Here is a 25,765-nt window from a genome sequence, read left to right as displayed (position 1 = left end):
TCTATCTATCTATCTATCTATTTATCTATCTATCTATCTATCTATCTATCTATCTATCTATCTATCTATCCATCCATCCATCCATCCTTTAAACAAGTGGAGCTTGTGTGTAGTGTCTACCAATCATTCTACCCATAGGAATACTCTCTTTGTATGGCAGGGAGGTGAAAGTGTTTTATCTCCTTTGGCCCAATGAAAATACAGAAATGGGAAGAAAGTGACTTAAAAGTTACTGGAAGCAGTCGTAGAATCAAGTCTGTTAAGTATATCCCATGTCCTAGACCTCCTCCCCCTTCCCCCCTCCCCTTCTTGAGTTTCGTCCTGGTTAAATTTCTGTTTGCATCACCATCCCCCGTATCCCTCCGGTCTGTATCAAATCTTATTTTCACCTCTCCCTTAATGTTTATAAGAATTATATTTCCACGTACTTTGCCAACTCTGTGTGTGGCAGTGTCACTTACATTGAACTCCTAGGTGGGTCTTTCTGTGATTGCTTCATGTGAACTATTCCATGTCCCCTTTATTACTGTGCATTCCAGTTTACTGTATTGTACTATTAACACTAGTTTATTTCCACAAGAATGGTTATGCTCATGCTCATTTACTCCTTTAAGGAAGCACTCATACAACCTTATTAAAACCTTCAAACTACCTATCCTGTATTTTCTATTTCTATCCAGTAGTTTCCTCTCTGCCTAATAAGTATGTCATACACACTCTTGTACACTTTACTGATAGGTGTCCGTCAGAGTGTGACCGGTGAACTACACTCACCCTCTGGTCTTATCTACAGCACATCCTTTTGCTAAGTAACACTTAGGGTGTCTGCATTTAGACTCAATAAATTGTTAGGATTTTATCTTGTCCCTTGTAATGTCTGTCCTCTGAACATCTCAGATGTTGAATCTCCTCCTTTATCCAAGGATTGTATTCCAACATTGTATGGCCTTCCATGACTGTCTTACTATGGCCATATTAGCCCATGTGGCTTTTTTTTTTTTTCCTATAGAGAACATAATCTAAAATAATATATGGTTCACAGTGATATCTTGAAACTCATATTGTCAGAATTACACTGTTTTAAGTATTGTAATTTCCTATCTTCCTTAATCTTTGGGGGTTTGAGGGAAACATTTAATAGTAATGTCTGTGGCCCAAGACTTGGCTTCCTCTTTGTTTTTTTTTGGTTTTTTTTTTTTTTTTTTTTTTTTTTGCCAGTCCTGGGCTTGAGCTCAGGGCCTGAGCACTGTCCTTGGACTTTCTCAAGGCTAGAGCTCTACCACTTGAGCCTCAGCACCACTTCCGGCTTTTTTCTATATATGGTACCAAGGAATCGAACTCGGGTCTTCATGCATGCTAGGCAAGCACTTTAACCACTAGGCCAAACTCCCCGCCTTTGGCTTCCTCTTTGTAAAAAGTTACTTAAGCTTAAATGTAGACAGTTGGACTTCATTTCTTATAAGACACTGAGACATAACCATAGAATCAGGGACTAAAGAGGATCTGTCTTTTTTAGGATGCTAACAATTTCTTGTAATCTCTGGGACTTCAATCCATTCTAATATTGCTGTTTGGCCTTCTGAAATCCTATTAAAGAGAGATGGTGAATCTTGAAGGAAGGCGTCTGTATTCATGTCACAGGTGAGAGAGAAGTGATACATTTTAGAGCACATTTGTTTCTTGCTATCTAGATCTGCTGGTGTTTAAATCAGTATCTACCTTTGATATTAGATTGCTTGAGGGGAATAAAACTTTTCAGAATCTCATAGGCACCAGTGTCTCACACCTGTATGCATAGCTTTCCGGAGACTGAGATCTGAGGATGTAGGTTTGAAGCCAGCTTGGCAAGATTGTCTTATCTCCAATTAACAACCCCCTCAAAAACAAACAAAAAACAAATGGAGCTGTGGCTCAAGTGGTACAGTGCTAGTTATGAGCAAAAAAGTTCAGGAACAGTGCCCAGGTCCTGAGTTCAAGCCCCAGAACTGCCAGACACACAAAAAACAAAGTTTTCAAGTTCTAGCTTAAAATGTTGGTTTTTAGACTCTTAAGTTCTGTCATTGGACTTGTAGTGTGGTGGATGAGAAAGAGATAAAAAGGGTTTGTGTCAGCAAAGGGGCATGTGAATCTGACTGCTGGTGATTCAGAGGAATGCCTCAGGCAGTCTCCAGCCTTCAATTTTACCTAGTTGGATAAGGGACTTTGTCACCAGATAATGTGAGAAAAGTGCTTTGAGATGACCAGATGAAAAGCATCTTATAAAATCAAGGTGCCAGTGTTATTTTACTACTGTTGTCAACAGAAATAATTGTTACTCTTAATCATACTGTGTTAGGTGGGGCTCAATTTACTTCCTAATAGGCCATTGTAGAAATTAACAAAACAAAACTGTTGAATTGGAAAGAAAAGAAAGAACCAACTCCTATGTTATTTCTTACAGAGGGCATTTTATCTTTGAGTACAAGATTATTTTTTGTCCAAGTCCCTTAATAGGTAATTTTAGAAGACCAGAAATTTAACTTTTGCTTCTTCAGAGTTAAAGCTAAATAAAGGGTAAGGAAAAGAGACACATATAAGATTTTCTGCCCTAGTTTTGAGGTTACATTTTCATGTAGCAACAAATACTCTCTTTGTCCAAGTAGGAATCCTTGCTCTAGAATTGCCATTTACTGTTGTGCTTTTTTTTTTTTTTTAATATATTCTTGGCATTTGTTGCTGTTCTTTTGTGCCAGGTAAAATGGATTCTGTATGAGAACTAAACCTTTCAGATAATGCCATATTTTCCTTCTTCCAATCTCAGCAGCACTTGTAGAGGTAAGGATTTAAAATCCATTTTCCTCCATATTCAGAGTTCTTTCCACATATGTGTAATTAGAATGGAAAGTTATTTTCTTTGAAAAGACATTTTTTTCAGAGTAACCTGTGGGATTGAATCTCAGCTGTGGTCTTCTTAAGAAATGCCTTGAAATAATTTATTTGATAAAGGTATTTGATTTTCCCCAGGTGAAGCACCACCGTCCAGTGGAACTCTGCGTCTGGGAAGTCCAGGATTGAAGAACAAAGCTCAGAGACATTGACTAACCTGGAAGCAGGGACATCATTGGAACTTTGCTTTTTTATCCACAGTAATCTTGTGAAGTATCAAGTGGAACTGTTGCATCTTATTTTGCTTACTGAGAAGAAAATGGCTTCAAGGATTTTAACTTTCCTTTTAGTTTTGCATAAACTCTGTAGGGAACGGAGCCCTTAGAGGGTTTGAGAAGAAGAGATTGCAGACAAGCTTGCTGTCTCTGTTTTCTCTCCTCCTTCAAACGAAAGGATTACAACTGGACCGTGAAACAGCTGTTGTCCAGCCTTGGCCATCAAGAGAGAAATAAATAAAATTATCTACTGTTGCCAGAACACAAGACTGGTGAAGATAAAGTGTGAGAGTTGGTAGCATTGAGAAGACGGCCTAGAAGGAGCAAGGACTGCAGTAAAAACAGCTTCTCTTCAAAGCCAGAAGGAGCGAGCTCCAGGTCCCTCCTTGGATTAAAATAGAAACACAGGGCACACCTCTTTTAGGTGCAGCTCTTATTTTGTGGCAGTGTCCTTGCCTGAAGTTTTCTGCCCTACCCTGATATTCTTTCCTTTTGAATACCTGCCTCCATCCATGAGCTGTATCTTGGTCTGTCTGACTGTCCATGTTAACTACCTGCAACTATTTGCATGTGTTCAGCCTATTGTTTGTCTTCAATCCTTAAACTGTACAAGTTGTGTTTCTTAATCTCCCCTTCTGCTTTGTTTTGGGGAGGTGGTTTTTCATCATTTGAAATCACCTTTCCCCCTCCCATGTGCTTTCCTTTATTTGAGATCTTCTGACCTTCAGTTTTATTTGGGAGGGGGAAGGGTGATAATTTAAAGTTTTCTGTTTTCCCTCGTTTCTTTCCTTTCTGTTGTTTCCCTCATCCCATTTTCTTGTCTGTTCTGCCTCTGTGGGCCTGGGCTATGCGGCAGGGAAGATCTCCCATCAGAGCTCCAACATGCCCTCAGAGTCTGGAAAGAGATTCAAACCCAGCAAGTATGTCCCAGTCTCGGCAGCCGCCATCTTTTTAGTGGGAGCTACAACACTCTTCTTTGCCTTTACGTGAGTTTTCTCCAGTAGTGGTGTTTGGGGAGGTGGTATGTGTTGGGGGAGTGTCCTATGGGAGGGAAAGGACTGCTTTCTTTTGAATTTTGCTAGTTATTTGCAGAGCCGGGGGGACTCAGCACTTGATTTCTGATACAGGTGAACCCCAAATCAGAGACACGTAAGAAAAGTGAGAATGCCCTATCTTTTTTTTGTTGTTGTTGGTCATGGGGTTTGAACTCTGGGCCTGGGCACTGTCCCTGAGCTCTTCAGCAGAAGGCTACTGCCCTACCCCTTGAACCACAGTGCTACTTCTCGTTTTCTGGTGGTTAATTGGAGATAAGAGTCTCACTGTCTTTAGTCTTTAGTGCCCTGACTTTGAATGACCATCCTCAGATCTCAGCCTCCAGAGTAGCTAGGATTACAGGTGTGAGCCACTGGGTCTGGCTTGTCCTAATTTTTTTTTTTTTTTTGCCAGTCCTGGGCTTGAGCTCAGGGCCTGATCATTGTCCTTGGGTTTTCTCAAGGCTAGAGCTTTACCACTTGAGTCTCAGCACCACTTCTGGCTTTTTTCTATGTATGTGGTACTGAGGAATTGAACCTGGGTCTTTGTGCATGCTAGGCAAGCACTCTACCACTAGGCCAAACTCCCAGCACCTTGTCCTATCTTTAGCATTGTTATACATGTTACTTTGTTGAAGTAAGAGTAGAGAAGAGAGTGGACTGCAGTCTTTTATGCAGGAGTGGCTCAAGTCTAGGATGTCTGGCCCTTAAGTTTGAGATAGTACTGGAGAGTTTCAGTACTGATTTATAAACTAGTCACACACACTGATGAGGCCAATTTGACTTTTAGTGTTCAGATTGTTTTGTCTGAACAACTAAAACTGAAGTCTGGAGAAGTGAAGGCAAATGGGAAGGAACAAGTTTTATTTAGGATGAGAGGCCTAAAAGAGTCCCTTTACATGAGTAAAGGGAATTGGAGTACTTTTCCTATTTATAGGTCTAGAAGATTTCCCCACTTTCAGGAACCTAGGAGCCTGGCGCAGTGGCTCACTCCTGTAACCCTAACTACTCTGGAGGCTGAGATCTGAGGATTACTAAAGTCTGTAAGACTCTTATCTCCACTTAACCACCAGAAAAGCAGAAGGAAGTAGTGTTGTGGCTCAAGGGGTAGGGTGGTAGCCTTGAGCTGAAGAGCTCAGGGACAGTGCCCAGGCCCAGAGTGCAAGGCCCACAACCGACCCCCCCCCAAAAAAAAAAAAAAAAAAAAAGAACCAAGGACTTGGATCATTCTCATCTGGAATCTTAACACTTCATTCATCTAGTTTATGACTAGATGAGGAAGCATTACTAGATGAGGAGATGGATGACTTGCCCTATCTCTCAGCCCCGGTATTGTACCTATCAACCCCTGGCAAGTATCTGTGTTGTTACTGCTTTATAAGTGAACTTGTTCCAGGCTTTTGAGCCTTGTGTCATTGAGTTAGCACTCTGTTTACAGCTCTTGAGACAACTAGAGCATGTAAGTTCTGGGAAGTTCATCTTGACAAGGTTCAGGCACACACCTAATTATAAGGTACTGTTGGGAGCAACAGGAGTTTTGCTGGGAGGAGGAAGAAAAGAAAGTTTGGGCTCATTGGAATAGGAATTGATGGGATTGTGGGATGGGAACAGTTATACAGGAAGTAAATCTAAGCTCAGAAGAGCTTCAAATGCCAAAAGGCTTTATTTATTTTTGTAAAGTCAAGACTGTGCTATGTAGCTCAGCCTATGATGGCCTTGAACTTCCTGAGTGCTGGAATTAGAGGTGTGTCCATGATTATCTCAGCTTGCCAAAAGGAATTCTAGTAGATGGCCACTGTTGCACTGAGTCAGCAAAATACTAACTAGATATATTTCTATCTAGGTTTGTTGTTATTTTGGTTTTTTGTTTTGATATCAGTGTTACTTTGTAGCCTCTGCTTGCCACAAATATGAGATCTTTCTGCCTCCACCTTCCAGGTGTCTTGTCTTATCTTTTCTTTTAAACAAGGAAATAGTGAATCACTACCTAATGCATGAGTATCAGTCTGCTTCTCATCTTCCTTTTCTGAACTGTAGAAGCCACAGATTTTTGGTTCCTAGGAAAGCAGTATGAGCATCCTTCCTGGGTCCCTCAAGAGCCTTGAAGTTTCCTTTCTTTTGATTTTTTTTTTTTTTGTACCAGTTCTAGAGCTTGGTCTCAGGGCCTGAGCACTATCTTTGGGCTTTCTCAAGGCTAGTGCTCTACCACTTGAGCCACAGCCCCACTTCTAGCTTTTTCTTTGTATGTGGTACCAAGGAATTGAACCTGGGTCTTCCTGCATGCTAGGAAAGCACTCTACCACTAGGCCAAACTCCAGGCCCGCAGTTTTCTTCCTTGACCTTTTCTTCCTGCATGGTCTTTTTCTCCTTTGTAACTTGGTATGTTCAGTATTTTATCCTTTGTACACTGACTATAAAGAGGATAAATCTTTAGTCTCAGAACTTGTTTTGGTTTTGCCATTATGCCAGTTAGCAGTTTCGAAATTTTACCGAATGTAGTCCATATCTTAGTATCCTTGTAGCACTTGTGGTGGTGCTGGATGAGGAGTCGTTTGTACTAGATCAGTTTAACACCCTTAGACCTAATTTGAGAGTCAAGCATTTAGAGAAGCTAGGATCTTCAAGGAAGTGTTTTCTCTCTTTCAGACTGTTCTTGAGATAAAACATGTAGAATCCTAATTCCTAATTTGTTAATCTGGAACCAGTGAACTGCTTGGCTGGTTATACCAGTTTGCCCACAAAGAGTTGGTCTGACATAGGCATTTTCTCAACTGATCATTGAAGCTATTTAACCTACTTTCTCATTCTCTGGTGCCAGTAAAGTGGAGGGCACTTATTCATAGTTTCTCAGCCCCTTGAAAAAAAGGAAGAATTTGTTTATTATTATCTTTAAAAGTTAGAAGAGCCTTATATCCGAAGTTCCTCCTGACATTAGTTTCCACAGGAAACTCTAAGGCCTTATCTGTTCACTCTGTGGAGGCATAAACACTTGTTTACCTTAGAATATCACCTAACTTTTAGTCCTCTGATAGCTCTCTGTCATTTCTATTGTGGGCTGAGGCCCTCAGCTTCTCTCGATGGAGGGGAGGAACCTTTTAAAAGGTTTAGTTTTTTGGAGAATACCTTTTTCAACCATGTGTAGCATAAAAAGCTGGTAGTTTCAAATGGAGAGGCAAAAGCGAGGCTCTCTTGGAACTGCTCCTATGTGGGGCCTTGAATCTGCAACTACTCTGTTATCCTGTTCCCTGCACTAGGCGACTAGTAACTGCTCTTACATCAGTCTCTACCCCAGGTAATTACTGTGGGACCTAGAGGAGTAGGAGTAGGAGGAAGAGTCCCTTCTAGTTGGCAGACATAATTAGTGGAGGCATATAGGCTTCAACTGATTAGAACAATTTACCCTCCATGTTTCTTTGTCAAGTAAGGAAAGCAGTGAGCAGAAGAATTACCAGTTGGGTTTGTGTATCAAAGAAAGTGATCTCTTCTGCCCTGGAGAATCCAGCAGTTAAGACCCTCTCCACAGAGCTGTATCTAGTCCCATTCATTCAATGAATTTGTCCAGTACTGACACTAAGCAGGAGTGGTGTGGTGCTTGTCTCAATCATTTCCCTCTTCACTGTTTGTGAAAGAGAGGATCTGCTAAAGTAACCCACTCTTTCCCAGATAGGTCCTAAACTCCATATTTAAAATAATTCATCTTGGTCTTCTATCATGGTTTTTGACCAGCAGGGTTAATGCCCACTAAGGATAGTCATCCTTTTAGGCCTCAGGTTACTGATTTTGGTAAAGTGTACTAACCTTTGTGGATCTTCGTTCTTTTCTATGCGGAAGTTGACCTAGAGTTTATTTAAGCAGCATGATCCTTTTTGCAAATAGTATCTTAATATGGAACTGTATGAGACAAAAATGAGAAATGCTGTGGTTCACATGAGGCTTTGTAGAGCCCTACTCACTTGATGCCTCCTCTTACCCTTCCTCCCTGCGGTTCCTGGACCTTCTTTGGGCTCCTGACAAACGTATTTGAAATCATAAAATTGATCTTCTCTAGTTTTCTCTAGCTGTGTGTTAGTGAAATCAGTGTGTCATTTTGTCTATTTCTACAGTTGAGGGAGCCAGTAGGAGAAAGATCTGTGGTTCACGTTGTCCTTTAAGGATTAAAAACTAGAGTAGTCTGGAAAGAAATCCACATGGGTTTCCCAGTACACCAGCAGCCATGGTACATCGTGCTTGCTATGTTTCTGCCTCTGGCCCCTTCCAATTCTTTCACCCATAGAGTTGGGCAACCTCAGTGGCTCTCCTCCCCCTCCCCCATAACTGTGGAGGTGTTAGCACTTGATTTGAGTGGGAGCAGCCTTGTGATCTAGGGCATTAACTAAGCAGTGGTTGTTCCTTTCCTTCCCACATGGTGCCCAGGCCCTATATAGAGGATTCAGCTGCCAGAAAGTCTAGGTTATAGAAAAAAAAAAGTGTTTTAAGAGAATTTATCCACTTATAGAGGGAGAAAATGTGTTCCCATCTTGAAGAAAGCAATCCTAGATGAAGATCCCTATGGGCAGGAAAGAGGGCATTCTTCCAGCCTGTTTCATCGACCAGAAACACTAGTCATCTGCTCAGCCAATATACTTGGCATGGGTGGAAAGTATACACCTATTCTTTAGGAGATTAGTGCCTCTGTTTTAAATGTCCTTGAATCACTGGGACCTCATAGGGGAAGTGGAATTAAGGTTGATGCTGGAACTGAGTAATAATAGATGATGGTGATGATATATATGAGTGATAATTGATGGTGGTAGGATGTATATTTGTGTTTTGTCCAGTAAATGCTTACTCTTTTTTTTTTTTTTTTGCCAGTCCTGGGGCTTGAACTCATGTCCTGAGCACCATCCTTGGGCTTTTCTCAAGGCTAGAGCTCTACCACTTGAGCCACAGCACCACTTATGGCCTTTTCAAGTATGTGATACCAAGGAATTGAATCTGGGTCTTCATGCATGCTAGGCCAGCACTCTACCACTACGCCAATTCTAATTGCTCATTATTAAGCCAGCTGACTTAGAAAGAATCCTATGATCTTTTCAGACATTGTCCTTTATTTTCATATTCATAGAATACAGCTGTGTGACAAGCTTGATAGTTTCCTGTGGATTACCTAAGGATATCCACTGAAGCACTAATAGAGACTAAAATTCAAAGCTTCTTAACTACTTTTTCTTTCCAGGAACTTACCTGTAACAGGAAGTGCTAAGGAGAGCTAGGAAAGAGGGTTTTGGGAATGTGGATATTGAAAACCCTCTCAATCTGATTTGGTCTTAGAAACTGCGCTGAAAGGTGGGCAGAAGAACCTGTTCTACTTGGGATGGTTTAGGCCTGGAAATCCCATCAATGAGTCAGTCCGCTTTCTGAGCTAAAGGCCACTCCCTAGGCCGTTCTGCTCTATGATTACTGCTATAGGCTGAGGACAGGCTCCAACAACTCCTGGCCTCATCTCCCTCCATCAAAGACAACAGATTCAGACAGGCCACTTAGGGTGGTCACCAGGAATCTGGCAAAGTACCAAAGCAATGGAAAGGCTCTTCTTGGCAAGCAGAATATGAAATGTAGTAGGAATGAGCTCTGGTCCCTCGTGCCTTTCCTTGGTGGGCACTTAGTGCTAGAGCACTAAGGTTAGAAGCAGTGGGTCTCAATCCAGGAGCAAATACCGTTCACAATGTTATTTGTATCACTTGTAGATTCTACCATGGTAGGGGATCAACTTTATTTTATCATGTGGTGTTGGAACTCTGTTTCAGTATTATACACGTAGCTCCAGTATTCTATACTTGGGTTATTATCAAGAGGGCTGCAGGGGTAAAGTTCATCGTTCAGGAAAAGGTGAGTTGTTTGTTTAGAAGTGAAACCGAAGCATGAGTGGGATCAGAAAGATCGATTGTTCTTTAGATTCCTTGTGAGGGAGAAGTCAGCTTTGCTTATTTTGCTTAGAAGCTCCAGTGGCCAGTTCTAGGAATTGAAGTCATGAGCACCTTCATGTTCTAAGGATTTAATTTTATTTTTCCCTTCTAATTATCTTCTGAGCTGTAGGAGTGAAGTGAGTCACCCTTTCTCTTCTTCCCCTGGAGGAAATTGAACCGACAGCTTAGTCCTAGGGAGGGGCTCTGACCTGGATGACTGGTTTTCAGTTTCTCTCCCTCCCTCCTAAGGAACCTAGGAGGTCAGGCTTTGGGGTGGGACTGTGTAGGGACTCTGTATTCTGCCCCAAACCATTCCAAGGTGTGGGGAATCTCTTTTATGAACCGAAGAACTCACAGAAGAGGAGGCTTCATAGGAGACTTTCTTTGGTGTTAGTGTAGACATGCCTGAAAGTCTATGTTTTATATTGCTCTAGCATTATTACTTTTGTTTTCTAATTATGTACTGTCCTAACAAGAGAAACAGAATTGTTTGAAATTTATCTAAAAAGCAAAACACATAATATTTACATAAATATTTATGTAAATTAAAGAATGGTTGAATGGAGTGGTTGTAAAGATTTGTGATATACTTTGTGACAGTTTAGTCTCTTACCTTTGGGTCTTTTTAAAGGGTCCGGTGCTTCCAGACCGTGATCACTATTAGGGCTGTGCTTTTTGTTTTTGTGGGAAAATACCTACCTTGGCAGAACACTGGACTATTGTGGATTGGTTTTCTAGACTCACATGCTAATTTCTTCCTCTAACCCTTTCTTCCTCTCTTTAATGAACTTTTCCTTTCTTCAGATTAAAGAAGACAAGGGCAGATGTTGTCCTGATTCTGGAGATTAAGTTCTCAGCCTCAAAGCAGATTAGGGTATTTAGCTACTATCTTGTATTTCTCACTGAGTTGAGATACAAGAGGGCAGTTGATAGTACTGACAAAGTAAGGTTCACATTAGAAGTTCTGAAACTTTAGACTTCTAGGAAATTAACAGAAAAAAGGGAGTGCTATGAAAGTCCTTCTATTAGAACTCACATCCTGAAAGAACTTGAACTTAATTCTGCACAGGAGTACTTTTTTGGGGGGGTAGGGGATGGAGTGGTGAGGGAAGAGTTAGGAAATGTGTAAAGCGTGCCTTTTGATTTGAATATTATGGAACAGTGGGTCTGTTCTGTCAGTCTTTTCTTGTAAGATTTAGGGCTTCTTGGATCTGATAAACTCTGTTTCTTCCTCCCTTGTTCCTTCATTCCATTTTTAGATATGTACATGTAAGATTATGGTTTTCTAGTCCTGGGGCTTGAACTCAGGGCCTAGGTGCTGTCCCTGAGTATTTACACCCAAGGTTAGCACCCAGTTTTCTGATTGTTACTTGATGTAAGTAAGAGTCTTATAGACTTTCCTGCCTGAGCTGGCTGAACTGCAGTTCTCAGATCTCAGCCTTCTGAGCAGCTAGGATTATAAGTGTGAGCCACCAGGTCCAAGCTCCTCAGCTGCTGCTGCTCTTGTTTTGTGTTTTTGTGGGTCATGGGGTCTTGAACTCTGGGCCTGGGCGCTGTCCCTGAGCTCTTCAGCTGAAGGCTACCTACCACCTTACCCCTTGAGCCTCAGCCCCACTTCTGGTTTTATATTGGTTAACTAGAGATGAGAGTCTCACATTCTTTAATCCCTGGGCTGGCTTTGAACTTGATCCTCAGATCTCAACCTCCTGAATAGCTAGGATTACAGGCGGGTGTCTCCTGGCTTGGCTGTAGCTGTCCCTGACTATTCTTATCTGTGTTTTTAAAAAGTTTCCCAGCTGGCCCGGGAGTTTGGCCTAGTGGTAGAGTGCCTGCCTAACAAGCACGAAGACCCAGATTCGATTTCTTGGTACCACATACATAGAAAAAGCCAGAAGTGGTGCGGTGGCTCAGGGTAAAATTCCAGCTTTGAAGAAAGCCCAAGGACAGTGCTCAGGCGCTGAGCTCAAGCCCAGTACTGGCAAAAGAAAAAAAAAAAAGTTTCCCAGCTGGTACTGGTAGCTCATGCTTACTACTCTAGAGGCTGATATCTAGAGATCATCCTTCAAAGGCAGCCTGGGAAGGAAAATCTGAGAAGCTCTTTTATCTCCAGTTAATTAACAAAATACTGGAAATGCAGGTTTTGCTCAAATAGTAGGGTGCCAGCCTTGAGCAAAGAAGGGCAAATGAGTGCTCAAGGCCCTGAGTGTAAGCCAAGTCTCCCTCTTTCTCCAATCTTGAAAAGTCTCTAGTTGAGTAAAAATTTCAGGAATATTTAACCCAGAGAAGAATTCCAGACAGTTGAATGTGATTGGAAGCCAGCTTGGAAGGAGTAGGGGAGCCAGAGAGGCAGGTGGTGTCTCATGCTTTGGGCCAGTGTGCAGGTCAGTGGGACATGGCTAGAATCCAAGAACCTGGGGCTACTCTAGAAAAGGCAGTGTAGCTGGTGTCTGTTACACCTCTGTAGTTCTCATGTCTGGTTAGTAAGGAGATGACACATTCCAACACGTGGAAATACCCATCAGAGAAGAATGAAGCTGAATAACAGAGACAGGTGTAATTGGTTAATGCTGAACAGATACTAACAGATACATCGTGGGAAACTGGGCTACTTGGAAGAATCAAGGTGTAATAAGTTAGGATGGCAAAAGTATACATGTATGGGGTCTGAATCTGTAAGTTTTCTGAGTAAAATGGATGTGTGGAATATTCCAGACAGCTCCTCATTTTCTTTATTGTGTGCACAGGTGTCCAGGACTAAGCCTGTATGTGTCACCTGCAGTGCCCATCTACAATGCCATTATGTTTCTCTTTGTGTTGGCCAACTTCAGCATGGCCACCTTTATGGACCCAGGGATTTTCCCTCGAGGTAAGATGTCCTTCTTCACTCTCTTAGAAGTTCTTTGTCACCTTAAAAAAAAAGAACGACCCCCCCCAAAAAAAAACAAAAACAAAAAAACATTATTTGGGCCTGGGCACCAGGGGCTCACACCTGTAATCCTAGCTACTGAGGAGGCTGAGATATGGGAATGGATCATGGTTCAAAGGCAGTCTGAGCAGGAAAGTCCATGAGGCTCTTGTCCCCAGTTAGCCTCAGAAACCAGACATGGGGCTGTGACTCAAGTGGTAGAGTGCTAGCCTTGAGCACAAAAAACTCAGAAACAGCCCTTAGTTCAGGCCCAGGACTGGCACAAAAATAAAAAATATTTGGGCAAACGTAATTGGCTCTTAGGGTCCTATGAATGATTCCTGGATACTTTTTTAGTCCGAGGATGAAAGTCAGGTTAAGGTCTTCAGAAATGTATGCCATAACTTCCAGTCATTTGGTTTATTTTTGATCAAATCTTTGATTTTCAGTTACTAAGCAGAAACTTATGCATTGTAATGTGGGGATCCAGGTACGGTGGTTCATACCTGAAATCCTTAGCCTCGGGAGGCTGAGCCTCCTAAGAGGATTGTGAGTTCCAGGCTTGTCTGAGCTTTATAACAAGGTGCTATGTAAACCCACGGCTGAGGATGTAGTTGGGTGTTAGGATGCTGACCTAGAATACACAGTCACGGGTGTGATCCCCAGCTCTGTAAGCCAGTAAATAAGTCTGCTTGACAGTTGTAACAGTGTGATGTAACTAGATGAAGGCATGAACAAGGTTTTGTGAGAAAATAGGGTACAGTTCTGTCTGTCCTGGGAAATTCAGGAAATGCTGCAAGAGTGGGTAAAAAGCAAGACTTCATTCACCAGAGGTGGAAGGGTGAAGTGTTTTCTACAAACGTAGCAGCATATGCAGAAGTTTGCCTTGAAATGGTGAACACTGTGGGGTTGGATGATATTATGCATGTAGGACTGAAAGAAGCAGGACATAAGCACAAGCCAAGTCAGGAAGGAATTTATATGCTTAATTAAGTAATTAATGCTCAAGTAAAGTGATTATACTTCTTTTGACTGCAAGAGTCATGGAATCAGAATTTCCTTCACAAAAATTTTTCTTTGTGAATAGAAAGTTTTTGGATGACTGGGTGCGGTGGCCCACACCTGTAATCCTAGTTAATCAGGAGGCTAAGCTATGAGGATCAAGGTTCAAAGCCAGCCCAGGCACTAAAGAATGTGAGACTCTTATCTCCAGTTAACCACTAGAAAACCAGAAATGGCACTGTGGCTCAAGGGGTAGGGTGGTAGCCTTGAGCTGAAGAGGTCAGGGGCAACACCTAGGTCCAGAGTTCAAGTTCCATGACCAACAAAAAAAAAAGTTTTTGGATGGCTGGAGGTAGTGATACAAACCAGATGAGAACTGAACTGAAGGGTAGATTTACAGGTTTTCTGGAAGTAGGTTGAACATAATTATTTATGACAGCTCATTGTGACAGAGCTGTCCAGTGAGCTGTCCAGAGTGAAAAAAGGCTGCTGTCACACTGCCCTGATTATCTTCATTCTCTTCTGATTGCCAAAGCCATGCAGCGGTTGGCCTGGTTAATAATTGCATGGGAAAGGGAAGTAATTGTCTAAATATAGTGCTACTTTTCTAAATTGTAAATTAAAAGTCGGATGCTAATTTTCTTATTCCTCCTCCCCCTCCCCACCCCCAATACTGGGGCTTGAACTCAAGGCCTGGGCACTGCCCTTTAGCATATTTTTTAAATTTTTTCTCTCTTTTTTTTTTTGGTCTTGAACTCAGGGCCTGAGCTCTGGCCCTGAGCCTCTCTATGCTCAAGGCTAGAGCTCTACCATTTGAGCCACAGCATCACTTCCAGCCTTTTCTGTTTATGTGGTGCTGAGGAATTGAACCCACGGCTTCATGCATGCTAGGCAAGCTTTCTACCACTAAGCCACATTCCCAGCCCTGCCCTTTAGCTTTTGTGCTCAAAGCTATCACTACCACAGTTCCACCTCTGGCTTTTTTGATGGTTAATTGGAGATAAGAGTCTTATGGACTTTTCTCTTTGGGCTGGCTTTGAACTGAGATCTTCAGATCTCAGCCTACTTAGTAGCTATGGTTATAGGCATGAGCCATTGGCATATGGCTGGTTGTTTTGTGGTTTTTCACTAGTCCTAGAGCTTGAACTCAGAGCCTAACTTCTGTCACTGAGCCTCTTTGTGCTCAAGGGTAGTGCTCTACCACTTGAGCCACAGTTCTATTTCTGCCTATTTCTGAGTGGTTTATTGAAAACCAGAGTCTCTTGTACTTTTCTGCCTGAGCTGGCTTTGAACTCTGATCCTCAGATCTCATCCTCCTGAGTAGCTAGTATTACAAGTATGAACCACTGGTGCCTGGCTGTTTTGTTTTGTTTTTTAAAGAGTGAAGTAGGTGATATTAGGATAACAGTGTGGTAAGAGGAGGCTTTTCCAAAGTTTGTGTGCTCCCATGTCTGCATCAGCATGATTCATCCCTGTGACTTTTGAGAAGGAAAGGAATCTTGTGTCCCTAAAGCCAAGGAAGGATATAATGTTTATTCATCAAATATTTAGTGTTCTACTATGTTGAAAGCAATGAGAATCATTTGGGATGGCTTTTTGAAAAATATCGTTGCTTTCAAATAGCTCGTTATAAAAAGGTACAGAAGGCTTTTTTTAAATTTTCAATTTTTAAGATAATTGTCTTAGTAAATAGTACAAGGCTTGAAACTTGCTGTGTAGCCAGGCTGGTCTTGAATTTATAACCTTCTGCCCTGGCCTCCTGAATATTCAGATTTCATTAATGTTAAAAGTTTGATAAAAGAGAAATTTTAGAGGCCGGGAACGTAGCCTAGTGGTAGAGTGCTCACCTAGCATGCATGAAGCCCTGGGTTCAATTCCTCTGTACCACATACTCAGAAAAAGCTGGAAGTGATGCTGTGGCTCAAGTGGCAGGGCACTAGCCTTGAGCAAAATGTGTCCAAGGACAGTGGCCAGGCCCTGAATTCAAGCCCCAGGACTGGCAAAAAAAAAAAAAAGAAAATGTTATATTTGTGCTTATTTAGTAACTATTAAAAATAGAAAGGTTACCTGTAATTCCACAAATCAGAGATAGTAGCTGTTATACTGTGGTGTATATACTTCCTTTTATGTGATTTAGATTATAAACTTATGAGCGTAAGGAAAGCCATTGGATCAGAGGATTTTGTGGAGGAGGAGAGTGTAAAATTTCAGTTGTTGGATTTCCTTCTGTTCTATTTCTAGGCCTTGAACTCAGTGCCTGGTCGATGACTTGAGTAATGGTGGTTAACTGGAGATTAGAAACTCATGGATTTTTCCTGCCTGGGCTGGCTTTGAACCATGATTCTCAGATCTCAGCCCCCTAAATAGATAGTTGTTTTTTAGCGAATTGTTTTCTCTTTCTAGCTGAGGAGGATGAAGACAAAGAAGATGATTTCCGTGCTCCTCTTTACAAAACAGTGGAGATTAAAGGCATCCAAGTGCGCATGAAGTGGTGTGCCACCTGCCGTTTCTACCGGCCACCCCGATGTTCCCACTGCAGTGTCTGTGATAACTGTGTGGAGGTAAGACCCCGTACCTCACACAAGTCTTCTTAACTCTAGATGACATATACATATCCCTGGAAAACGGCGGAGACCATGTGGTCTAGCTCAATGGAAAGGTGTTAGCAAAAAAAGTACTCTTGTGGGTCAGAGCATGAGTACTATATAAATTACAGCAGGGAAACTTGGATCTCAAGTAGGTATAAGCTTTGCTAACACAAGCGTTGAATCTCCAGCCTTCCATCTGGTTTTATGTTGTTGTTGGTTTTTGTTGTTGTTGTTGTTGTTATTGAGTTCTTGGCCTTAGACTCAGGGCCTGGGCCCTGGCTTTCAGCTTTTTTGTTCAGGACTAATACTTCATATTCTCTTATGGCTTTGAGCCACAACTCCACCTTCAGCTTTTTGGTGGTTAATTGGAGGTAGAGTCTCATAAACCTTCCTGTCTGGGCTGGCTTCAAATTTTGATCCTCATATCTCATCTTCCTGAACAGCTAGGATTACAGGTGCAAGTCCCTAGCTTCTCTTAATTTTTTTGATTATTGGTCCTGCCTTTGTGTTTATCTCTTCACAAAATGTTGCTGTGGAAATCAAATTTGATTTTTGTTTTCCTTATTGTCCTTTTGCATCCCTTGTTTTCTTTTTAGCCTTTTTCTCAGCACATTAATACTTGGCTATAATAGTTGCTTGTGTGGTTTTCTTTCTAAAAGTTCATTTCTTAAAAAGTGTGATACTTTGTACAGAAATAGTTCAATAGTCATCCTTTTTTAGAGATTCTAGGTCACATAGGATAATTTTTGTTGTTTTGTTGTTAGTCATGGGGCTTGAACTCAGGGCCTGAACACTATCCTTGGGCTTTCTCAAGGCTAGCACTCTACCACTTGAGCCACAGCACCACTTCTGGCTTTTTCTATGTATGTATTATTGAGGAATCGAACTCAGGGCTTTCAGCCTGCTGGGAAAGCGCAATTATTCTATGCATTCCTGGCTACATTCTGGTCTTACAAAGTCTTTCTTTCAAAAACTGTTAGAGGGTCAGGAGTTTGGCCTAGTGGTAGAGTGCTTGCCTAGCATGCATGAAGACCCGGGTTCGATTACTCAGTACCACATACATAGAAAAAAGCCAGAAGTGGTGCCGTGGCTCAAGTGATAGAGCTCTAGCCTTGAGAAAGTCCAACAACAGTGCTCATCCCTGAGATCAAGCCCCAGAACTGGCAAAAAACAAACAAAAAACCCTATTAGAACCTGTTTTTAATTTTGCAGCTAAATGAACATGATCATTAATTACTAAGAGTAAAACTTAATTTCTGCCATTTTTCCTCTTGACAGAAGAGGTCTAATTCTGTGATAAAAAGAAGTCTCTCATTCTGTTTCTTTTACCCCTAGGAATTTGATCATCACTGCCCCTGGGTGAACAACTGTATTGGTCGCCGGAACTACCGTTATTTCTTCCTCTTCCTCCTTTCCCTGACAGCCCACATTATGGGTGTGTTTGGCTTTGGCCTCCTTTATGTCCTCTACCACATAGAGGAACTCTCAGGGGTCCGCACGGCTGTCACGTATCCTTCAGGGTCTTTTGGAGTATGAGATTGAGGTGGGGAGGAAAGAAAAAACTTGAGTCTTGTAGTAGGGAAGTCAAAGGGTATGGTCATTTGGGGTTAGGAAAAGCAAGATAACATTGCTTTGTTTTCCTTGACTGTTTGGAATCAGAATGGCAGTGATGTGTGTGGCTGGCTTATTCTTCATCCCTGTAGCTGGCCTCACAGGATTTCATGTGGTGCTGGTGGCCAGGGGACGCACAACTAATGAACAGGTATGGGGAACAGTGACAGGAGACCCCTGAAGAGCAGGGCCATGTCTCAAGCCCTCTGATTACTGTGTAGCATGTTGCTCCCACAAATAGAGACTTAATGAGTACTTTATATGATGATTCAGAGATTAGTGGTAGGGGTTGAAATGTTCCTAGGTCCTCAAGTATGAAGATGAAACTAGTTGTGAAGGGAGATACCTATAATTCCAGCATACAGAAGGATAAACAGTTTGAGGCCAGCCTAGGCTCAAGGAAAGAAAAGAAAAGAGAGCTGGCCAGGTACAGTGGTTCATGCCTGTAATCTTAGCTACTCAGGAGGCTGAGATTTGAAGATCAAAGTTCAAAGCCAGCTGGAGCTGGAAAGTGGGGCTTGGCTCAAGGGTAGGGCAGTAGCCTTGAGCTGAAGAGCTCAGGGACAGCGCCAGGCCAAAATCAAGCCCAATGGACCCCCCCCCCCGGCCAAGGGGGGGGGGAAAGTTAAGCCAGCCCTTGAAAAGCTTAGGGTATTGCTCATATGAAAAGATATATATATTTTTAATGTGCCATTACAGTAACCTTAATTCTTTCATCTTATACAGCCATATATTCGTGAATTCTTCAAATACCCAACAGAAAATTTGCGTCTGTACTGAAAATGTGGGCTAATTTGCTCTTGTTATTTCCTAAATAATACAATGTATATAAAAACTATGTATATGTGCATTGCATTTATGTAACATACTGTGTTAGGTAGAAAAGGTACATAAGTCATCTAGGTTGATTTAGAATAGATGAGCTATGCATTTGTTATATACCATTTTATTTAAGGAGCTTGAAAATCTGTGGATTATTTTACTGTTATTCAGAAAACTTATGGACTGGAGGCATGGCTCAAGTGGTAAAGTGTAAACCATGAAGCAAGAAAGGGATAGCTTGAGACCCTGAGTTCATGTCTGAGTATCAGCATATACATACAAAAATTTCTTAACTGGATGACTCATATCCATAAATCCTAGCCTACTTGGGAATCTGAGATCTGAGGATCATGGTTAAAAGCCACCTGGGGGGCTGGGAGTTTGGCCTAGTGGTAGAGTGCTTGCCTAGCATGTACGAAGACCTAGGTTCGATTCCTCGGTACCACGTACATAGAAAAAAGCCGGAAGTGGTGCTGAGGCTCAAGTGGAAGAGTGCTAGCCTTGAGAAAGTCCAAGGACAGTGCTCAAGCCCTGAGCTCAAGCCCAGGACTGGCAAAAAAAAAAAAAAAAATAATAATAATAAAAACCACCTGAGGTAGAAAAGTCTTCCAGTGTCTTTATTGACAACAGGCAAAAATCCAAGCTGGCTTTGAACCGTGATCCTCAGATCTCAGCCACCTGAGTAGCTGGTATTACAGATGTGAGCCACCAGTGCCTAGCCTGATGCTTCATTTTTCCTCCTTCTAGGTTACGGGTAAATTCCGGGGAGGTGTGAACCCCTTCACCAATGGCTGTTGTAACAATGTGAGCCGTGTACTCTGCAGTTCTCCAGCTCCCAGGTACACCTACCTACCCCTCTGAAACATGGCTACACTTTTATCTCCTTTAGGCTCCATCTGGTATAATGGAAATCTGCCATTTAGGAAGAGGTTTCTCTTAGAATGGTAAGTGTTGCCAGTGAGAGACCATTTGGTGTAAACTCTGAGTTCAGCCAATACTCTTCAGATATTATGGCTAACCTTTGAGAGTTGAAGATGAATAAGATATACTTGAGGATGCCTTGGGTACCTGTGTATAAAGGTCTAGTCTTACTACAGATCTTCATGTAAGTAAGGTAGCTCAGTGCTAACTTTCTCACTAGCCAAATAGAACTTCCTTCTGATGCTGGAGGTTAAATCTAGGGCCTTGTTTATCACTGAGCTAGCCATACCCCACCCCAGGACTGTTTCTTATATTTGTACAAATACTTCGCAGAGCACTAATAGATATATTTGAGCTAAATACATTAAGTCTTCTCATTTTTGATACCAGGTATTTGGGAAGACCAAAGAAAGAGAAGACAATTGTAATCAGACCTCCTTTCCTTCGACCAGAAGTGTCAGATGGGCAGATAACTGTGAAGATCATGGATAATGGCATTCAGGGAGAGCTGAGGAGAACTAAGGTGGGGAATTGGGTAACTTGAAGAAATCTCACACATGCAAAGAAAGGGAAAACGAATTTACATCAAATTTTTTTTTGTCTGTCATGGGGCTTGAACTCTGGGCCTGGGCAGTATACCTGAGCTCTGCAGCTCAAGGCTGTTATCCTGTCTGTGGGCCTGGGCATTGTCCCTGAGCTCTTCAACCCAAGGCTACCACCCTATCCCTTGAGCCACCGCACCACTCCAGTTTTCTGGTGGTTAATTGGAGATAAGAGTCTCATGGACTTTAGTGCCTGGGCTGGCTTTAAACCTCGATCCTTGGATCTCAGCCTCCTGAGTAGCTAGGATTACAGGTGTGAGCTACTGCACTACTTTTACATCTTATAAGAGCACTTCCTGTTTCATATTAAAATTACTTGAATACAAATCTTTTTTTCTTCATTATATTTAAGTTCAGTGACAACAGACGTGACTTTCCTTGACTTCATCAGATTGAAAAAGCTGCAGATGATGGCTTAACAGAGTTGTTGCTTGTAATGAACAAATTAGTGATAGAAAGTAAGCTTTTATTGGAAACTTACCGCATAACTGTTATGCCTTGTTTGGAAACATATGATTGATTCTTTAATTCCTTTGCCAGTTAAATAATTTGAATTGTCATACTGCCCAGTTTTCTAAATGTGCTTTTCCCCCTTACCTCTCATTTCTCTAGTCTAAGGGAAGCCTGGAGATAACAGAAAGCCAGTCTGCAGATGCAGAACCTCCACCTCCTCCTAAGCCGGACCTGAGCCGTTACACAGGGCTTCGAACACACCTCAGCCTGGCTACTAACGAGGGTAAGTTCTCTCTTGATCTTTGAGATCCTACAATGGAAAAAGAAGATGGGCAAGGCCTGACCAAGAATACCCAGCAAGTGATTTTTTAGATAGCTAGATGGTTAACCTTAGACTAGATAATTTTCTTGGGGTGTTTTGCCCACACTGAGTTCTGAATTGGTATAAGCTTTTCGTCTTGATTTCATGTTCTGCTGGATATGTTTGCTACAATTTATCTTTGCTTGTAAAATAGTGCTCCCTGGGCCTTTTTCCCCTCCTGCAGATAGCAGCCTCTTGGGCAAGGACAGCCCCCCCACACCTACCATGTACAAATACCGGCCAGGTTACAGTAGTAGCAGTACATCAGCCGCCATGCCTCATTCCTCCAGCGCCAAGGTACTGTGTGCTCTAAGAAGTAGGTTATAACTTATGCCAACTCTTGGGAAAAAGAAGCTAGGGAGGAAGAAGCAGAAGGGAAGATAAGAAAACCAAGGACAGCTGGGCTCTGGTGGCTAATGCCTGTAATCCTAGCTACTCAGGAGGCTGAGATGTAAGGATCATGGTCAAAGCCAGCCTGGGCATAAAAAATTGGAGTCTCTTATCTCCAATTAACCAGTAGAAAACCAGAAGTGGAGCTGTGGTTCAAAGTGATAAAGTGCTAGCCTTGAGCAGAAGAGTCAGGGACAGTACCCAGGCCTAGAGATCAAGCCCCATGACGAAAGAAAACCAAAGGCATGTTCTTTACATTAGTGGAATTAAATTTCTGTGACAATGTGTTCATCAGAAAATGAATTAATTCCAGTAATTAGCCCTGGAGACCTGATTTTAAAACCAGGTTGTTCAAGTTCCTTATTCTCTCTAGTCATCATTTTCTGCATCTTAAAATGAGTATGTACTCCAACTTACAGATCTACTTAATAGTTTAATTTTTTTTTTCTTTTCAGTCCTGGGGCTTGAACTCAGGTCCTGGGCACTGCCCCTGAACAACTTTTGCTCATGGCTAGCACTGTCTCACTTGAGTCACCCCCCCGTCCTTTTTTTTTTTTTTGGCCAGTCCTAGGCTTGAGCTCAGGGCCTGAGGACTGTCCTTGGACTTTCTCAAGGCTAGAGCTCTACCACTTGAGCCTCAGCACCACTTCCAGCTTTTTTCTATACATGTGGTACCAAGGAATTGAACCTGGGTCTTCATGCATGCTAGGCAAGCACTCTACCACTAGGCCAAACTCCCGGCCCTTTTTTCTCTTTTTAAGAGATAAAAAATGTGGCTCAAGCTGGCCTTGAATTTGAAATCCTCTTTGTCTTAGCTTCCTAAGTTGGTATTATAGCTTGTCATAATTCTCTTTGGGTTTTGGGGTCTGTAACAAGGGGACCATTAAGAATCTGCTTTATCCTGCTGGGTGCGGTAGCTCATGCCGCTACTTAGGAGGCTGAGATCTGAGGATTATAGTTCAAAGCCAGCCCGGGCACTGAAGTCCATGAGACTCATCTCCAATGGTTTAACCACCAGAAAATCAGAAGTGGTGCTGTGGCTCAAGGGGTAGAGAGGTAGCCTTGAGCTGAAGAGCTCAGGGACAGTGCCCAGGCACAGAGTTCAAGTCCCATGACTGACTAAAAAAGAAAAGAAGAATCTGCTTTATCAAAGAGAGCTGCTCAAAAGCCAGCACTGAATGCAAGTAGAGCTAAGAAATAATGACCATCTTTGTTGTGTATTCATTTTTATAACAAAACTGAAAATACTGTAGTAAAAAGAATATGCTTTACTTCCTCAGTTGAGTCGTGGGGATAGCTTGAAGGAACCAACCTCGATTGCAGAAAGCAGCCGTCATCCCAGCTACCGCTCGGAGCCCAGCTTGGAGCCAGAGAGCTTCCGTTCACCCACCTTTGGCAAAAGCTTTCACTTCGATCCACTATCCAGTGGCTCACGCTCATCCAGTCTCAAGTCAGCCCAGGGTACAGGCTTTGAGCTGGGCCAGTTGCAGTCCATTCGTTCAGAGGGCACCACCTCCACCTCCTATAAAAGCCTGGCTAACCAGACACGCAATGGAAGCCTCTCTTATGACAGTCTACTCACTCCTTCAGACAGCCCTGATTTTGAGTCAGTGCAGGCAGGGCCTGAGCCAGATCCACCTTTAGGTTACACGTCTCCTTTCCTGTCAGCCCGGCTGGCCCAGCAGCGGGAAGCTGAGAGGCACCCACGTTTGGTGCCAACCGGCCCAGCTCATCGAGAGCCCTCACCAGTCCGTTATGACAATCTGTCGCGCCACATTGTGGCCTCCCTCCAGGAACGAGAGAAGCTGCTACGTCAGTCACCCCCACTCACAGGCCGTGAGGAAGAACCAGCCTTGGGGGACTCGGGCATTCAGTCAACACCAGGCTCAGGCCATGCCCCTCGTACTAGTTCCTCCTCAGATGATTCAAAGAGATCACCCTTGGGCAAGACTCCATTGGGACGCCCGGCTGTACCCCGTTTTGGCAAACCGGATGGGCTAAGGAGCCGCGGATTAGGCTCCCCTGAACCAGGCCCAACGGCCCCATACCTGGGCCGATCGATATCTTATAGCAGCCAAAAAGCCCCACCTGGTGTCTCAGAGACAGAGGAAGTGGCCCTGCAGCCATTACTGACACCCAAGTAAGTATGAGTCCATCCTGGTCCTCAGCCAACTGCAAGTTGAGATGCCACTTGGCAAAACGTATTTGGGCTTTCCTTGTGTGTTTTGTGGGGGGTGGGCCATGTGGTATCTGGAATGCATTTTTACTCAGCTAACCTGAAGATGAATACTTTCCCCTTAATGCTAACTCCTTTAAAGCATTACCTGTCTGAAGGTACGTGTGAGATAGCTACTGGTAGTTGGGAATAACACTGGGAGATAGGACCTCTAGCCTATCAGTAAAACAAAAGGGACTATTTGGGTACTGGATTGTAAACATTCTTTTGCTCTGCTTTGTGCCCCTTTTCCTGACACTTATCTCTTGTTTTCTTCCCAGAGATGAAGTACAGCTCAAGACCGCCTACAGCAAATCCAATGGGCAGCCCAAGAGTATAGGCTCAGCCTCCCCTGGCCCAGGCCAGCCACCTCTGAGTAGCCCCACAAGGGGAGGAGTGAAGAAGGTGTCAGGGGTCGGTGGAACCACCTATGAAATTTCTGTGTGAGCCTTTGGCACCTCTCCTTCCCCATGCCTCTGTACCTACACCAAAGGGCCCCAGGCGGCCACCTTCCTTCCCTCGAGGGGCTCCCCTACCCTGCATGGACATTTTTTAAACCACCGATTCCAAGAGGATGAGGAGCGCTTTATAAAATGCCACGGGGTTGGGGAGTTGGAGAGTTGGGGCTCTGAGACTGGGGTAGTAACCCCATATTACCTTTTAAGACCTTCCCTTCCCTTATTAATCCCTGGACCAGACTCAGTGGACATTTGTGCAATTGCTCGCCCTGGAGGGAACCAGATCATTTTTAAACCAGAAATAATTTTTTTTATTATTGTTACGGATTCTATTTTTTTCCTCTTCTGCGTTACCAGGTGTGTGTGTGTACATATACATACATATATATATACATATATATGTATGTATATAATAAATATCAAAGAAATTATATATCTTGGGATGGGATATATAGATGAGGGATATATGTATGTATGTATATACACAGGCACACACACATACACATATGCACATACACGCACAAAAGGAGGAGAGATTTTGCTCTTCCTTTTCCTCAGACCAGCAGGAAATAAGGGAGAGGCACTGAAGTCTTCCTTTTTTCCCATGGTTCCCTCTTTTGTCCCAGTAACCAACTAAGGAAACTAGCACCTCCTGTTGGTGCTAGTGATTAAGGAAGAAACCTGGGAAGAAGTGAGTCTGGGGTCTTGATGAGATGATGGAAGCACTTGGAGAGGAGGGTCGGTTTTCTAGGCTCATAGGCATCTAGTTTCCCCTGGAAAGGGGCTGCAGCTCTGTGACAGGTGGTGGTGGTGGGGATCAGGAAGAGAGCTTGGCCTAGTTTGAGAATATTGGATAATCCTCCATTCTTGGGGGGAAAAGATTAGGGTGGGCTTCTTCATTGAGCCCCTCGGAGCTTTCCTGTGGCTTACATGGTTAACATGATTTTAAAATCCAAGGCCAGGAGAGAAGAATTCAAAAAAAGCAATATTTTTCATCATATGCCAAAAATGGGATAGAGAGAAGGAGTGGCAAGCCTAGGCCCCTCCGATTGTCCCTTGGGGGTTACCCCTCAGTCCACCAAAATACGGTGCTGGCTTGAGGGGATACCTGGGTTCTAACCTCTAAATAAGGGAAGACCCCAGCCTCTATACAGAGGCCCTTTATTTTTTATTCTGATTAGCCATTTTAAACCAACAAGGAATAAAAAGAAATCCTGATCTGACCAGCCTCCCTGGCTTGTGTTGTTTTGTCTTGTCAGGGCAGGGTGAATGATCTCTGTGGGAAGTCAGCACACAAAAAAGGTATAAACATCTGCTGCCG

General features: G+C 42.9%; 1 protein-coding gene across 2 annotated transcripts; it reads left to right on the top strand.

The window, feature by feature from the left end:
• Positions 1–1,425: 1,425 nt before the first annotated feature.
• On the top strand, positions 1,426–25,667 carry Zdhhc5 (zDHHC palmitoyltransferase 5). Of its 2 annotated transcripts, XM_090347646.1 has the most exons (12): positions 1,426–1,641; positions 3,004–4,126; positions 12,861–12,982; positions 16,427–16,584; positions 17,947–18,119; positions 18,271–18,373; positions 19,792–19,883; positions 20,356–20,488; positions 21,180–21,303; positions 21,566–21,678; positions 23,052–23,911; positions 24,268–25,667. In XM_090347646.1, the coding sequence occupies exons 2-12, from the start codon at positions 4,023–4,025 to the stop codon at positions 24,431–24,433; spliced, it is 2,148 nt and encodes a 715-aa protein (XP_090203772.1). In that variant the 5' UTR covers positions 1,426–1,641; positions 3,004–4,022; the 3' UTR covers positions 24,434–25,667. The 2 variants fall into 2 exon arrangements, with proteins under 2 accessions (XP_090203772.1, XP_090203771.1); XM_090347645.1 differs by lacking the exons at positions 1,426–1,641; positions 24,268–25,667 and adding an exon at positions 2,759–2,814 and having other exon boundaries at positions 23,052–23,955.
• Positions 25,668–25,765: the final 98 nt, after the last annotated feature.

The sequence above is a fragment of the Megascapheus bottae genome, chromosome 16, assembly GCF_031878675.1.
Source record: "Megascapheus bottae isolate mThoBot1 chromosome 16, mThoBot2.hap1, whole genome shotgun sequence".
Classification (NCBI taxonomy): Eukaryota; Metazoa; Chordata; class Mammalia; order Rodentia; family Geomyidae; genus Megascapheus; species Megascapheus bottae.
The sequence above is the reverse complement of the archived record's forward strand: the minus strand, read 5'-3'. Positions and strand labels throughout refer to the sequence as shown.

Excerpts from the sequence above, each read along its gene's own strand:
- Zdhhc5 (XM_090347646.1), top strand. The coding sequence starts at position 4,023 with ATGCCCTCAGAGTCTGGAAAGAGATTCAAACCCAGCAAGTATGTCCCA. Across the intron at positions 12,983-16,426 it reads CCCAGGGATTTTCCCTCGAG|CTGAGGAGGATGAAGACAAA; the intron begins GTAAGATGTCCT and ends TTCTCTTTCTAG. Across the intron at positions 21,304-21,565 it reads CAGCCTGGCTACTAACGAGG|ATAGCAGCCTCTTGGGCAAG; the intron begins GTAAGTTCTCTC and ends CCCCTCCTGCAG.